Raw genomic sequence first — 18052 nt, forward strand, 5'->3', positions numbered from 1 at the left:
CTCTAGCTTCCATGATTCACAAAAATAGTGCAAAATATTCAATGAGTTTTGAAGACCGGTTTGAGTACTAGATAATAATATAATGTCATCTGCCTATAGTAGTGAGTTAATTGAGATATTTCCGATAATGACAGGATCAATCTCGCTTTCATTAAGATTTGAAATTAAATAATTTATATATAAATTAAAAAGAATGGGTCTAAGAACATCTCCTTGCTTGACTCCACATTTTGACACAAATTTCCTACTTAAACCTTGTTTGAACTTCAATATACAAGAAGGTTCTTGATACATTGAAAGAATAATTTTAAGTATTTGAGAAGGGAAGTTATTTTTCCACAATTTATAAAACAGGCCTTCTCTCCAAACTGTGTCGAAAGTGTATGTTCAACAATTGTTTTAATGTAAAAAGATGATCCGTTGTTCTTGATTTTTCTTTGAATCCAATTTGATAGTCATGGATTAATTTGTTAGCATTAATAAATGTTATTATTCTGGCTAATAATTTTTTTTTTAAAGTTTACCTAGATTGGATGTCAGAGAAATTCCTCTGTAATTTGATGGATTGGATTTGTCCCTTTTCTTATGGATGACTGAAATGTAGTTTTCATTCCATATTTTTGGAAACTCACCATTTTTTAAAAATTATGTTAAAAATTTTTGATACAGGCTCAATAAGATGATTTATTCCATATTTTTTTTTCATTTCGTTTGATATGAGATCACTAGTTGTCGACTTTCCATTTTTAAGAGTTTTTACTGCTTTCATTATTTCATCTTTACTGAATGGGTCTTCATTTCAAATTTTATTAAATGTTTTTTTTTTAATTATTTTTGGTTTTGATGATAATAGTTAACTTATTTGATATTGAAGCATGGAAGTTATTATTGGGAATATTGTCAGAATGTTTATTGATATTATAAAAGAAATCGATAAATTCTTCTTTATTATAAATTTCGTCATGTTCATTCTTTGCACGACAGTTTATTTTGTTTATCAATCACCAAAATGGTTTTGGATCATTTTCCATTTTAGAATATAAATCCTGGCAAATTTTTGTCTTGTATTTTTTCTCTTCACTTTTACAACTTCTCCTGTACTTAGAAAGATAAGACTAACACTTTTGACGGTGTGATCCATTATTTGGTAATTTATTAACCGGGGAAAGATAGTTTTTACTGTATTCTTCAAATCATGATTTGAGTCAGAAAACCATTCTTTGCGTTTAGTTTTATTTTTCTTGCTTTGAAGTTTTCTTTTAAAGAATTTAGCAGACACTGATGTAGCGTCATAAAAAATTGTGTTTAAATTTTGTACTGCTTAATCGCAGTCTTCAGACTTGTCTGAGAGTAAAATTTGAATTTTATATTTTATTTGGTCACTTTGAACATAGGTTTTTATACTTTTCAATTGATATTTTTCTAAAAATATTTTTTTTTTTGCAGTTCTTGAGGATTTTGTTATTCCCCCTTTCATATGGTCACTTAATATCAGATTCTTTCATGTTGACCATGTTTTTGAAAAGTTTTGGTTCAAATTACTGTTACGACAAGTCTGGAATAACAATTTTTTATCATACTTAAGTCATATTTCTTCCTGCAAACCTTGAATTTTCAGTGACTCAGTTCGAGGCCTAATTTTCATAGCATAAAACATATGAATTTCATGTATTTTGGTAATATGGTGGCAATTTGTGATTTTTTCAAGTAGTAAATACAATATTCTCTCTGCTATAGGTAAAAGCAATCAAGAATAGATGTCAATTGCCAGGTTTTAGAGGTTTTACTGAACTATGCCCTGCCACAGTACCGCAGCCATATATATTTGGACACTTGATTTGAAAATAACCTTCTTAGAAGATTGATGTTAGTATTTTTATTTGTTAGCATACACCGCACAATAATATTATGTAGTTAGAATGCTGATTTTATTCTTTACCAGAAAAAAATGCATTTTAATTAAAAATATGTATTTTTCATTACCAATTTTCCTTAGGCCAATAGCAAGTAATGGATAAAAGAAGCAAATTTTGCAGTTTTTTTTATGTATTAGGGCTATGTTTGTGTAGGAAAAAAGCTGTCTTTCATGATGTGCACAGTGATTCTAATATGCCCTGGCAAGGATCAAACTAAAGTACGAGAGCTCTGTAACTTCTTATTTGTGTCATAAATTGGATGTACGTAGTGAAAAAAAAACACTTTCCCTGTTTGTTCATTCAGATCAGTGGAGGTATTGTTTTATTTACGTTCTATTGTAGTGGTTGATAATAAAATACACAATAAATTGTAAACCTCGTGTGGAGATGAGATACCACTTGCTATTGACTTTCTATAAAATTTACTATTGAGTAGCCAACGGTCCATGGCAATATTAATGTGTGCTTTAATATCTGACAAAGGATAATTTTACCAGAATCAAAATGATTTCTTTTTAGCCCTCATTCTTAAACGATTGAAGTCACAATCCCTAAAATCCATACAAGTGTTCCTTTGTTATATATAAATTTATTGTCTGGAATCCATGAAAATGTGTGTTTCTACATTCCCTTTTTTGTTCCTTAAAAGCATCACAACCGTCCTTAATGGTATGTCACTTTGTGGTACAATTTCAAAGAAATATAATTATACTCAAATTATTGTGCGAACAAGAAATGTATATGGACGAAGACGATGAACATGATGGAATTATGTGGTGCGGCCGTATAATAAAAAAATGAAACAAAATACATAAGTTAGCCTTCAGTAATGGTTGGTTATTATTATTTCTATACTCAAGATGGTAAAGTTAAAATTTTCAACTAAAATTCTTATTTTTCCACAGAAACAGGATACTAGTTAATAGATTAAAATCAAGATGGCTGAAGGAAAATAGCTTTTTCATTGAAATCTGCAGAAAACTTAGAAAATGTAAAATGGCAGAAAATCTCTCGTAGAAATTTAATAACCAATCTGTGGTAAAAAAAATCACGTACATTTTTATTCTGGGACTTAAACGAACATTTGATTGAAGACTTTCTTCTGTCACTTAATCAAGAAGTCAATTAATGAGGCTACTCATTTTCCCTTTATTTCAAGGTTTGGTAAATGAGAGGTTATCCCTTGAAACACGTGTACAGCAAATCGAAATTTTCATTCAACGTGGCATAGTTTTCTTTTCCTCTTTTGTCTACCCAGGACATGACTTTTTACGAGCAACTCGGCGGGTGTTTCCAGAAAAGGTAGAGGACGCTTACCCTACCGGTGATCTGGTCCATGCGCCCAGATTTTAATGGAGTCCGAGTTGCTCATTTGCTTTTGTTACTTTGTATGTATGATTTTAGTTACTTCATGTTCTTTGTTGTGTATGTCTGTTTTCCATGTCTGGTCTATGTCCCTGGATTACATTCTTTTGTTTGCTGCTATAACCTTGGTTCGCTTGATTATTCTTTCATTTTTTATGATTGATATTTCTGTACTACAAGTTGCAACAGAAATACATGTACAATTTGTATTACCTGTATGTCCCATATAATCTGAATCAGTTGTATAGAGAGTGACTCCACCTGTAAACATATAATGGTATTTTAAATAATATGTAACACAATTCCCAGGTAGGTAACTTCCCATGTATTATTGAAGAAGGATACGCAAAAATTACGGATATGTTTATATGTTTAAAATTTTGCATAAAAGAGATTTAAATCCGATATTCAGATCTGATTGAGAAATATTCTGTTTCTGACTAACATATTATAGATGATGGATTTTCATAATTTTCTATAGTATTATTATAATACTATTAATACTAATAATATTATTATTTTGCCTTCCCCACAAAGTTCAAGACTTATTTTGAAGCTTGTGTTTTGGATTTACTTAAATTATTGCATTTACTTCTTTTTTTTCACTTATATTTGTTCTTCAATAAAACCTGGATTAAACCACCTTTTCTATTGGAAATGCTACACCAAATCAGGACTAACTTACATTGAGTTTCTAGCAATACGATATACAATAATGGTCCAGAAATTGCTAATAAGTCAAAATACAAAAGACATTAGTGGACGAACATTAGATTCTTAGATGGGGGGGGGGGGATGGGGGGAGGCTGGCAATTTTTTTCAGGTCAGATATTTATTCCCAGCCTGGTGAAAGTTAGATTATTTATTTTCATCATCATCTTGGCTAGATTATTTATTTTAACTTCTCACAAAAAAGTCTTTTCTTTTAAAAAAAAAATTAATGTGCATATCCGGGAAAATGTGGTTTGGGTTATATATCAAAGCACGTGTTACTATTATTATTAAAGACATTATTAAATGAAGTTCATTCTCCATAATACAAGGCATAGTCTCTACTATATCCGACAGGTGGCATTAGTACCCAACATGTTTATTGAACACCGTGAATAGCCACAAATTAACAATTTAGTTTATGTTGAGTTATTGTTTTTATCATGCCTAAAATATGAGTTTTACGATGTCAGTATGCTGTGAATGAGAATTCTGTTTGATACTGAGACAAGTTGTCTAGGGGTAGGGGTAATATTTTTGGCATTTTTTGAAAATTTATTCTTGAAAATTAGTTTTCCGTGGTTTAATTATGAAGAAAATCAAATTATCTACTGAATGGCACCAAATTTGAGACGTTTTAGTTGAACAATAACTTGTAGAGTCGAACTTATGTGACTTTTTACGGAAAAATCGAAAATCCCTTTATTTTTATACATTCTGACTACAAAAATCGCCAAAACTCATCAAAAGAACCCCAGAAGTATTAATTGTGATAATACTAAATAGAAAATACCAAACTAGCCATTTTTACTGAAGCATAAATATTCTATGGGTTTTGACATGGTAAAATATGTCAATTTGAGCGATTTTGTAGTAGGGTAAGGTAATTTGTTTTATTTTACACCAAAACCTTAAGTGTTACCGCAACTTTTTTTAAACCATTGTAAAGTTGAGACATTGGGCTACATAATGATACTTATATTTAGTTCACACATACTGTCCCAGGCAGACTAAGACGCTCAAATAATTAAGTCACAAAAATCTTGGCTTTTTGACCTAATGTGGTAGAAATATAGGCTTATACTGAAAAAGAAACTGAGAATATTTTTGGCGACAAATTGATTCGGTATAAAGATATCTAAAAATCACCATGAAGTTGATGAGTGGGGGTGCACGTATTTTAGTATTTTTATTTGTTAGCATACACCACACAATCATATTGTGTTGTTAGAATGCTGATTTTATCCTTTACAAGAAAAATATGCATTTTATTTAAAAATATGTATTTTTCATTACCGATTTTCCCTAGGCCAATAGCAAGAAATTGATAAAAGAAGCAAATTTTACAGTTTTTTTATGTATTAGGGCTATGTTTGTGTAGGAAATACACTGTTTTATCACACTAATGATGAAACAAGGGTGTATTTTGTTCAGCTTTCATTATTTATGGAATGAACAGCATTGAATTAAATTTTTTTTCAGGAGGGAAAAAAGCTGTCTTTCATGATGTGCACAGTGATTCTAATATGCCCTGGCAAGGATCAAACTAAAGTACGAGAGCTCTGGAACTTCTTATTTGTGTCATAAAATGGATGTACTTAGTGAAAAAACACTTTCCCTGTTTGTTCATTCAGATCAGTGGAGGTATACCATTGTTTTATTTATGTTCTATTGTAGTGGTTAATAATAAAATACACAATAAATTGTAAACCTCGTATGGAGATGAGATACCACTTGCTATCAAAATACCTATCTTAATGTATCATAACTTTCTATAAAATTTACTATTGAGTAGCCAACGGTCCATGGCAATATTAATGTGCGCTTTAATATCTGACAAAGGATAGTTTTACCAGAATCAAAATGATTTCTTTTTGGCCCTCATTCTTAAACGATTGAAGTCACAATCCTTAAAATCCATACAAGTGTTCCCTTGTTATATGTAAATTTATTGTCTGGAATCCATGAAAATGTGTGTTTCTACATTCCCTTTTTTGTTCCTTATTCCTAAAGGTACAAATCATAACCCCTAAAAGCATCACAGCCGTCCTTAATGGTATGTCACTTTGTGGTACAATTTCAAAGAAATATAATTATACTCAAATTATTGTGCGAACAAGAAATGTGTATGGACGAAGACGATGAACATGATGGAATTATATGATGCGGCCGTACATTAAAAAAAATGAAACAAAATACATAAGTTAGCCTTCAGTAATGGAGGGTTATTATTATTTCTACACTCAAGATGGTAAAATTAAAATTTTCAACTAAAATTCTTATTTTTCCACAGAAACAGGATACTAGTTAATAGATTTAAATCAAGATGGCTGAAGGAGAATAGCTTTTTCATTGAAATCTGTAGAAAACTTAGAAAATGTAAAATGGCAGAAAATCTCTCGTAGAAATTTAATAACCAATCTGTGGTAAAAAAAAAATCACGTACATTTTTATTCAGGGACTTAAACGAACATTTGATTGAAGACTTTCTTCTGTAACTTAATCAAGAAGTCAATTAATGAGGCTACTCATTTTCCCTTTATTTCAAGGTTTGGTAAATGAGAGGTTACCCCTTGAAACACGTGTACAGCAAATCGAAATTTTCATTCAACGTGGCATAGTTTTCTTTTCCTCGTTTGTCTACCCAGGACATGACTTTTTACGAGCAACTCGGCGGGTGTTTCCAGAAAAGGTAGAGGACGCTTACCCTACCGGTGACCTGGTCCATGCGCCCAGATTTTAATGGAGTCCGAGTTGCTCATTTGCTTTTGTTACTTTGTATGTATGATTTTAGTTACTTCATGTTCTTTGTTGTGTATGTCTGTTTTCAAAGTCTGGTCTATGTCCCTGGATTACATTCTTTTGATTACTGCTATAACCTTGGTTCGCTTGATTATTCTTTCATTTTTTATGATTGATATTTCTGTACTACAAGTTGTAACAGAAATTCATGTACAATTTGTATTACCTGTAAGTCCCATACAATCTGAATCACTTGCATTAAGACTGACTCCACCTGTAAACATATAATGGTATTTTAAATAATATGTAACACAATTCCCAGGTAGGTAATTTCCCATGTATTATTGAAGAAGGATACGCAAAAATTACGGATATGTTTATATGTTTAAAATTTTGCATAAAAGAGATTTAAATCCGATATTCAGATCTGATTGAGAAATATTCTGTTTCTGACTAACATATTATAGATGATGGATTTTCATAATTTTCTATAGTATTATTATAATACTATTAATACTAATAATATTATTATTTTGCCTTCCCCACAAAGTTCAAGACTTATTTTGAAGCTTGTGTTTTGGATTTACTTAAATTATTGCATTTACTTCTTTTTTTTCACTTATTTTTGTTCTTCTATAAAACCTGGATTAAACCATGTTTTCTATTGGAAGTCGAAATACAAAAGATATTAGGGGACGAACATTAGATTCTTAGTTGGGGGGGGGGGGGCTGTTAATTTTTTTCAGGTCAGATATTTATTCCCAGCCTGGTGAAAGTGAGATTATTTATTTTCATCATCACCTTGGCTAGATTATTTATTTTAACTTCTCATAAAAAAGTCTATTCTTTTAAAAAAAAAATTAATGTGCATATCCGGGAAAATGTGGTTTGGGTTATATATCAAAGCACGTGTTACTATTATTATTAAAGACATTATTAAATGAAGTTCATTCTCCATAATACAAGGCATAGTCTCTACTATATCCGACAGGTGGCATTGGTACCCAACATGTTTATTGAACACCGTGAATAGCCACAAATTAACAATTTAGTTTATGTTGAGTTATTGTTTTTATCATGCCTAAAATATGAGTTTTACGATGTCAGTATGCTGTGAATGAGAATTCTGTTTGATACTGAGACAAGTTGTCTAGGGGTAGGGGTAATATTTTTGGCATTTTTTTGAAAATTCATTCTTGAAAATTAGTTTTTTGTGATTTAATTATGAAGAAAATGAAATTATCTACCGAATGGCACCAAATTTGAGACGTTTTAGTTGAACAATAACTTGTAGAGTCGAACTTATATGACGTTTTACGGAAAAATCGAAAATCCCTTTATTTTTATACATTCTGACTACAAAAAATCGCCAAAACTCATCAAAAGAACCCCAGAAGTATTAATTGTGATAATACTAAATAGAAAATACCAAACTAGCCATTTTTACTGAAGCATAAATATTCTATGGGTTTTGACATGGTAAAATATGTCAATTTGAGCGATTTTGTGGTAGGGTAAGGTAATTTGTTTTATTTTACACCAAAACCTTAAGTGTTACCGCAACTTTTTTTAAACCATTGTAAAGTTGAGACATTGGGCTACATAATGATACTTATATTTAGTTCACACATACTGTCCCAGGCAGACTAAGACGCTCAAATAATTAAGTCACAAAAATCTTGGCTTTTTGACCTAATGTGGTAGAAATATAGGCTTATACTGAAAAAGAAACTGAGAATATTTTTGGCGACAAATTGATTCGGTATAAAGATATCTAAAAATCACCATGAAGTTGATGAGTGGGGGTGCACGTATTTTAGTATTTTTATTTGTTAGCATACACCACACAATCATATTGTGTTGTTAGAATGCTGATTTTATCCTTTACCAGAAAAATATGCATTTTATTTAAAAATATGTATTTTTCATTACCGATTTTCCCTAGGCCAATAGCAAGAAATTGATAAAAGAAGCAAATTTTACAGTTTTTTTTTGTGTATTAGGGCTATGTTTGTGTAGGAAATACACTGTTTTATCACACTAATGATGAAACAAGGGTGTATTTTGTTCAGCTTTCATTATTTATGGAATGAACAGCATTGAATTAAATTTTTTTTCAGGAGGGAAAAAAGCTGTCTTTCATGATGTGCACAGTGATTCTAATATGCCCTGGCAAGGATCAAACTAAAGTACGAGAGCTCTGGAACTTCTTATTTGTGTCATAAAATGGATGTACTTAGTGAAAAAACACTTTTCCTGTTTGTTCATTCAGATCAGTGGAGGTATCCCATTGTTTTATTTATGTTCTATTGTAGTGGTTAATAATAAAATACACAATAAATTGTAAACCTCGTATGGAGATGAGATACCACTTGCTATCAAAATACGTATCTTTATGTATCATAACTTTCTATAAAATTTACTATTGAGTAGCCAACGGTCCATGGCAATATTAATGTGCGCTTTAATATCTGACAAAGGCTAATTTTACCAGAACCAAAATGATTTCTTTTTGGCCCTCATTCTTAAACGATTGAAGTCACAATCCTTAAAATCCATACAAGTGTTCCCTTGTTATATGTAAATTTATTGTCTGGAATCCATGAAAATGTGTGTTTCTACATTCCCTTTTTTGTTCCTTATTCCTAAAGGTACAAATCATAACCCCTAAAAGCATCACAGCCGTCCTTAATGGTATGTCACTTTGTGGTACAATTTCAAAGAAATATAATTATACTCAAATTATTGTGCGAACAAGAAATGTGTATGGACGAAGACGATGAACATGATGGAATTATATGATGCGGCCGTACATTAAAAAAATGAAACAAAATACTTAAGGTAGCCTTCAGTAATGGTTGGTTATTATTATTTCTATACTCAAGATGGTAAAGTTAAAATTTTCAACTAAAATTCTTATTTTTCCACAGAAACAGGATACTAGGTAATAGATTTAAATCAAGATGGCTGAAGGAGAATAGCTTTTTCATTGAAATCTGTAGAAAACTTAGAAAATGTAAAATGGCAGAAAATCTCTCGTAGAAATTTAATAACCAATCTGTGGTAAAAAAAAATCACGTACATTTTTATTCAGGGACTTAAACGAACATTTGATTGAAGACTTTCTTCTGTAACTTAATCAAGAAGTCAATTAATGAGGCTACTCATTTTCCCTTTATTTCAAGGTTTGGTAAATGAGAGGTTACCCCTTGAAACACGTGTACAGCAAATCGAAATTTTCATTCAACGTGGCATAGTTTTCTTTTCCTCGTTTGTCTACCCAGGACATGACTTTTTACGAGCAACTCGGCGGATGTTTCCAGAAAAGGTAGAGGACGCTTACCCTACCGGTGACCTGGTCCATGCGCCCAGATTTTAATGGAGTCCGAGTTGCTCATTTGCTTTTGTTACTTTGTATGTATGATTTTAGTTACTTCATGTTCTTTGTTGTGTATGTCTGTTTTCAAAGTCTGGTCTATGTCCCTGGATTACATTCTTTTGATTACTGCTATAACCTTGGTTCGCTTGATTATTCTTTCATTTTTTATGATTGATATTGTATTACCTGTAAGTCCCATACAATCTGAATCACTTGCATTAAGACTGACTCCACCTGTAAACATATAATGGTATTTTAAATTATATGTAACACAATTCCCAGGTAGGTAATTTCCCATGTATTATTGAAGAAGGATACGCAAAAATTACGGATATGTTTATATGTTTAAAATTTTGCAAAAAAAGAGATTTAAATCCGATATTCAGATCTGATTGAGAAATATTCTGTTTCTGACTAACATATTATAGATGATGGATTTTCATAATTTTCTATAGTATTATTATAATACTATTAATACTAATAATATTATTATTTTGCCTTCCCCACAAAGTTCAAGACTTATTTTGAAGCTTGTGTTTTGGATTTACTTAAATTATTGCATTTACTTCCATTTTTTTTTCACTTATTTTTGTTCTTCTATAAAACCTGGATTAAACCATCTTTTCTATTGTAAGTCGAAATACAAAAGATATTAGGGGACGAACATTAGATTCTTAGTTGGGGGGGGGGGGCTGTTAAATTTTTTTCAGGTCAGATATTTATTCCCAGCCTGGTGAAAGTGAGATTATTTATTTTCATCATCACCTTGGCTAGATTATTTATTTTAACTTCTCACAAAAAAGTCTATTCTTTTAAAAAAAAATTAATGTGCATATCCGGGAAAATGTGGTTTGGGTTATATATCAAAGCACGTGTTACTTTTTATGTTTATTATTAAAGACATTATTAAATGAAGTTCATTCTCCATAATACAAGGCATAGTCTCTACTATATCCGACAGGTGGCATTAGTACCCAACATGTTTATTGAACACCGTGAATAGCCACAAATTAACAATTTAGTTTATGTTGAGTTATTGTTTTTATCATGCCTAAAATATGAGTTTTACGATGTCAGTATGCTGTGAATGAGAATTCTGTTTGATACTGAGACCAGTTGTCTAGGAGTAGGGGTAATATTTTTGGCATTTTTTGAAAATTCATTCTTGAAAATTAGTTTTTAGTAGTGTAATTGTGAAGAAAATCAAATTATATACCGAATGGCACCCATTTTGAGACGTTTTAGTTGAACAATAACTTGCAGAGGACGCTTACCCTACCGGTGCACCTGGTCCATGCTCCCAGTTTTTAGTGGAGTCCGAGTTGCTCATTTGCTTTTGTTACTTCTGTCGTGAAAACAGCACGAAGTACGTTCACATTCTTTGTACCTTTGTATTATCAACGTCAGTAACGTCGCCGTGAGCTTAATCTTGTATATTGCAATGGTTGAACTTGACGATAGACTTGTTACATTATTCTAAGTTACACAAAATTAAAGGTGCCGTGACTGTTGGAAAAGTATGGATTCTATGTTAAAAGCTGTGCGTGCCGCACATAAAGGAGTAGTAACAAAATTACTGAGGAATTTCGAACAGACTTCAGACTTTCAACATGAAGAGATATTGACTTTATCGTAAAAACTCATGCAGAAACAGACAATTCTCAAGGAAATCAACGAAAAAATACTGGATTTGACAACGGAGGAGGGTGTGGCAGAAGAACTTGAGGAAAGAGATGAGTATATGTACAATTTAGAGACCAAAATCAAACAAATTAAAAACATTCATGTCTCTAAATCAATCACAATCCAAATTAACAATAACTATCCTAAATCCTCATGCAGAAATTTTTTCGCCAATGAATATCAACCCGCCATACCAGCAAATGTTCGTAAGGACCGATAGTACGATAGGCACATACATGAGACAACCCACAATGCCCATCCCTGCACACAACCCGCATATAACAATGTCAAGGACAGTCAACTATTGATATGCTCAGCCCAAATACTTCTACTTTGCCAAATGTAAGTCATCGCCTTCCGAAACTAAACCTGCCGTATTTCGACGGAGACATTCTCAGCTGGCAAACCTTTTGGGACGCATTTGAATCCACAATTCACTACAATACTAGCCTCACAGACATACAGAAATTCAGCTACTTGAAGGCTCAGTTACGCGGTATTGCAATACAGTCTATAGAAGGGTTTCCATCAACAAACACCAACCACGCGACAGTCATTGAATTATTGCAAAAACGTTGTGGTCGATTACACAAGATTATCAAAACATACATGAAAGCACTCATGGATCTGACACCCTAAACAATGAGTCAAATAGCTTACGCAGCTATGTAGATAAAATCGAGACGTATATAGGGGCTCGAGTCACTGTTAGTCTAAAAACATGTATGGGTCATTACTTGTACCAGTAGTTATCGGAAAGCTGCCCTTAGAAATAAGAAAAGATTTTGACCACAAAAATGGAAGTGACATTATGCTTGAGAATGAGGTAGACATTTTAGAAGTTGGACATCCCGTTGATGTAATTGAAAACAACTCAACAGTTTTACGCTTGAACTAAGTCAAAAGAACAACAAAAATCAGCATGCAATGAATCAAAACCACGTACATATACATTTAAAGAAGAAGCCCACTCATCGACTGATTGTGTCAAAATAAAAAAACTGCCGAAGCAAGGATAGCCATCGTTTAACAGAAAAAAATACGCTACAACTGTCTACGTTATCATCGAGTTAAGGACTGCAAATCAAATGGAAAATGTAAAACGTGAATCGAAAACATCACACGAGTCTTTGTGGACGAACATATGTATCTAACAGGAAATCAGGAACAACACAAAAAGAAGCTGCCGTAAATCTTGTTCGACATGATGAAAACACAAATACATGTACTAGTACCCGGCAATTGTTAATTTTGATTGGTCACAATTTCTCATATTTCCATTCATTTTTCATTAAAACATTCATTCTGATTATTTCTTTTACGGCCCCAAGAATGTCGTAAATACAGCGAAGTACGTTCACATTCTTTTGTACCTTTGTACTATTGACGACGCTAACGTCAGTAACGTCGCCGTGAACTTTTTCTTGTATATTAAAATGGCTGAACTTGACGGTCGATTTGTTACGTTATTCTAAGTTACATAACAACTTTGTATGTGTTATTTTACTTATTTATTGTTCTTTGATGTGTATGTCTGTTTTCCATGTTTGGTCTCTGTCCCTGGATTACTTTCTTTCGATTTCCGCTAGAACCTTGGTTCCCTTGATTACTCTTTGGCATGTGGTGGATGACTATCTTATTAGCAATCATACCACATCTCTTTTTTATATTAATTCAGGTGCTTCAGAAGGATTCACAGCTCCTCCTTTTGCATGATAACAACTTAGCTGCTCGTTGCAGGTAAATTTTTCGATTAATTAAGATTCTCGGTATTAATCTGAAAGAGCTTTTTGGCAGCTGTGGGGTAGCGTAATGTGCAAGGAATTTAACTTACACTTTTTGCATAGTATTTTCTCTTAATTGCTCTTAGCAATCAGTTAATATAGCTGGATTGTATAGGTTTTTCAGTAAATACTAATATGGTCCGAAATGCCAGTTCAAAATATTTATACAATTTTGAACAGTTATATTGCGTCAGTTCTAGAGTATTTTTTTCAATTTAACTCAAACATTGTTTTCATTTTTCAAATGCACATTTAATTCTATCAGGGGCGGATCCAAGATTTCAGATCCGTAAATACATTTGTATAAGCATTTGCCGAAAGCAGCGAGGCTTGAATTTTTTTTAGTTAGTATTGAAACGAATCACCGTTCAGTTTGTATAGCGTCATTTTAATCCTTCCACCCATTTAAGGGTTTTGTTTTTGCTCTTTTATTTTGGATGTTTACATTTCAATGACTACAGATATTGTTTTGCTGAAGTGCCGCATTTTACTTCCTATGTTTTTTTTTTTGGGGGGGGGGGGGGCATTAGTAATTGTACACATTTTACTTCTGAATGTCGACCTTCCTACGTTTTTATTTCTAAAGGTTCTAAATACTTTTTTCAGATACATTTTAAAATATCAAAATTTACTTGTATTGTATTTTAAATAAAGTAAAGCATGACGTAATCAAAGTATCAAATGCGTATTTAAATGATAATTTTTCATTTAACAACATACTTGTAATTCTTTGTTCATTTTCTGAGGACATTTCTGTAATGCATGATAATACGTTTGTTACAAAACGAAAAGTCCAAATTGTTTATACTCGTACTTTTCCAGTTATATTTTAAATGGCAAACCAATGATTTCATCGGTTTTTTTTTAAACCGGCCAATAGGAACTCGAAAACTAAAGATTAACCAGGTTTTAAAAGTAAATGCAGGCCAATTACAGATTAAGGATTGAATGAGTTGCCATTATTATGAATGAAAAATAAAATATAAAATTGACAATACTGACATGCCCTATATAAATGTACGTTTATCTGAGTACATTTTAATTCTATTCTGTTTTTCGTTAATAAGACACCAAGGTTGAATTGACAAAATTTACCAAAGTAGAAAAATTCATTCGGATTTCCAAAAAATATTTTTTTTTATTAAAACGATCTGTTATTGGCAATATATATAATAGGATGACAAAATTAACGTTTCTTATTTTGATGTATCTGTCATCTTGTCTCGAATAAAGATGAGTCCTAAAGATGTTTAGTCATAATGTGATGTATAAGGCAGAAATATTTACCTTTATAGAAAGGTCTAAAGACACATTTATCGGTAGGCGACGTACTTGCAACATCAGGAACACTGCTATATGAAGATAAGGCAATTGGACGCCTTAAACGAATTCCTTTAATAAAAAAAATAATTAGCAATGTTTTTGTTGATTTGATAAAAAAAAACATATTTCATTTCTTTAAACCAAAGCAATGCCAAAGGTACTAACCAGGGGCAATCCTTGGATGGAACAAAAACAGGTGCAACAAAAAGGAAACACGATTTGCTGTTAAAAATTTTAAAGTTACAAAGGACGTTTTGACAATGCATCATACAACACGTCTCCTACAGGGCTGATGCACCATGAATCAAGTAAACATTAACTTAATAATAAAAAAAAAGGTTCCCACAGGTATACCGATGGTCTGCTGGGCTGCATGTCCCTCAAATTCTACAAAAATGTTGTCGATCAGAAATTCCAACCTTTTAACATCAAACTCGGAGTACTCTTTAATAGAATCAGTGTGAGTTTATTTTTCATAAATAAGTTTTTTCTCTACCTAATACTTGATCAACATATATTTTAATTCTTTGCTTTCTATAAAAACATTGGAAAATACGCTCACGTAGAACTGACTTTAGTTTGACATGTGGTAATATGGTGTACAAGAAGAAAATATAAAAGTTTGTATACTGCACAAAAGGTAATGCTACTGGAAGGAAGACACTCATGTTGGTCTTTTGAATTCTTAAAATCCACATCTGATTCACGCCATTTATTACAGTAACTCTTAATTTCATCTTTGACCTCCGCATTTGGCAGGTTCAGCAATATACCTCTTTTGCAATGAAAGTTTTGAAACTTCGATATCAAGTAAGTAGTGGGGGAGAGCCATATTTTCATCACCTATAGAAATACCGGAGGACGTTATCACTGACATTGTTAATTGTGTCTTCCTTGAGTAAACTTTAAAGCCAATATGATATGTTGCCAAGTGAACTGTCAAGACACATTTCCTTAATCTGAGTCAATATGGTGTCTTGTACCAAAATACTATGTTGTAAGGAGCTTTGTCTGATTGAACGACGATGAATTTGTCATGAATATCTGACAAAGTCCTCTTGACCTTGGGATAGTTAAAATAGAGTTATTTTGGGAACTCATTGACGTTCTAAGGCGCCAAAATCGGGAGTGTATCAAAGACTTCATAGACGTTATCCAATTACAGAGGTCCAGACACAGTCAGTTATTTTGGATTTAAACGCTAAAAATACAACAGCGAATGGCCTAAGTACAAAATAGTAATGACGTTTTACAATTACCTGGTTTAAGTTTTTTCTTCTTTCTTTGATAAGTGTGCCCTTTGCTTTCAAACTTTATTAACTCTGAAACAAGTATAGTACTATGAACTTCAAAATTATTTTTTCTTTTTTTCTTTTTTTTTTTTATTATTATTTTTTTTATTTTTGGTTTTGAACAATACATCCAGTCTCAAATCATGATTATAATTTAATCGTAAGGTTCATCATTAGCTGTTTACAAAAATGGGCTATTTTTCACATTTTCACATATTTTCTATCTGACTACATAAAAACTTGTTAATTTCGAAATATTTTAAAGCATATCTGGACATAGAATACAAAAATAAATTAATTTTCCGTTTTGAAATTTTTATGATTTTTATTTTTGTATTTTAAATGAATTCTTTGCTCGTGTTAGTTCTATTGGCGAAAAATAAATACATAGAACGCGAACCTGGGAAAAACTATCTTTTAACTGGTATATCATTGTTTGAAAGGATGATTTAAATTGAAATGTTGTAAAAGTAGGCAATATATGTTGATTTGACAAAAACACTTTTACTCTCTAGACATTGCCACTAACGGGACTAATATACCCCCCGGCAGCATGTTGAACCCTGAACATTTGGGGACTAATGTGGGCACTCAATTTATATTTGTACGGTGGATAGACTATGCATTTTTGACAAACAATTTGCTGTAATTTCTTTCCAAACTGCAATCAGTACTATTTTTACTATTTTTTTTGTTGAGAACATGATAACAGAATATGACTAATTCCTGACAAGATGCACATCTCCATATAGTTATAAACACTCCAATGAGTTTCTCTACAATCCTGCAGGTCATTAAGAAGGGATGCGCAAAACGCATGAGACCATGTTTTCCTGAAAAACGTCTAAATTCAACAGCCTTCATTTCTACAATTTTTGTCCAAACATTAATTCATGACAATATACACATCCTAACACCCCATTAAGTGTCATAACAATCAAGTCAGTCGTTGAGGAGGAGTTGCGGACAACGCATGAGACTAAGTTTTGCCGAAAAATTCCTAACGGTCTTCATTTCTACAATTTTGTTCAAACATAAATTCCCAGTTAAGTTTCAAAACAATTCTACAAGACGTTAAGGGGAAGTTCAACAGCCACCGTTTATACAATTTTTGTCCAAACATTATTTCATGACATATGCACATCTCCATGTGGTTATTTACATCCTAAAACGTCTCGTAACAATACTGCAAGCTGCTTAAAAAATAGTTCGGACAAACTCACAGTCGGACATATAGACAGACAGGGTGAAACATACATACCCCAAACTTCGTTTGCAGGGCTATAACAACTTTTGTGTTCTTGTTTTATGGAAATTGAATTCAAACTGAAAGGCAGAAAAATTATATCATCTGTCATATAATTTGACTATCTCTAATTAATTGATTAAGAGAATATTCTTTAAATCACTTAATTTGTTTAACGGATGGATGCATCATGAAACTAACACAACCTCCATGTTGTGATATGCAATTTTGTACAATATCATAGAGATCCAGTCACTGATACTCACATTATTGCACAAAACCCATTTGTCTTATCATTATACGACCATAAGTTATTTTATGATCTAATAAAAATAATCAAGCCACAAAATTTATTTTTCTTTTTTATAAGTAATTTCGTACTTTAAATTAATCATTAGTTATATTAAATAGTTATAGAAAAAAAGACAAAACATACAAATTGTAAGTTAGCATTAAACCATGGAACAGGAATCAATACTCAAATTAAAATGTAGTATAATTAAATTTCTTACTTTTCTTTAGTTTCTTTATCACTGAAAATAAAATTCATGTTATAAAAATGAATAATTCTATCATAGGGTTATTGCATTTATATTGGTGAATATAGACTT

General features: G+C 31.8%; 1 protein-coding gene across 7 annotated transcripts in view; it reads right to left on the reverse strand.

The window, feature by feature from the left end:
- LOC148610890 (uncharacterized) overlaps nt 1-18052 on the reverse strand; it is a 72917-nt gene that overhangs the window by 6931 nt on the left and 47934 nt on the right. For 3 of the 7 annotated variants that reach the window (XM_088590758.1, XM_088590752.1, XM_088590753.1), the window contains 7 exons: nt 17954-17974; nt 16163-16225; nt 14868-14972; nt 14301-14333; nt 10300-10347; nt 6961-7008; nt 3495-3542 (listed from right to left, as the gene is read on the reverse strand). In XM_088590758.1, the coding sequence (XP_088446884.1) occupies nt 3495-3542; nt 6961-7008; nt 10300-10347; nt 14301-14333; nt 14868-14972; nt 16163-16225; nt 17954-17974 (366 nt within the window). The remainder of the gene's footprint in view (nt 1-3494; nt 3543-6960; nt 7009-10299; nt 10348-14300; nt 14334-14867; nt 14973-16162; nt 16226-17953; nt 17975-18052) is intronic. The other 4 variants (XM_088590756.1, XM_088590754.1, XM_088590757.1 and 1 more) reach the window with 4 other exon arrangements.

This window comes from Perna viridis, chromosome 7 (genome assembly GCF_037379345.1).
Source record: "Perna viridis isolate PV_CMFRI_1.1 ecotype Kerala chromosome 7, ASM3737934v1, whole genome shotgun sequence".
In the NCBI taxonomy this organism is placed as follows: Eukaryota; Metazoa; Mollusca; class Bivalvia; order Mytilida; family Mytilidae; genus Perna; species Perna viridis.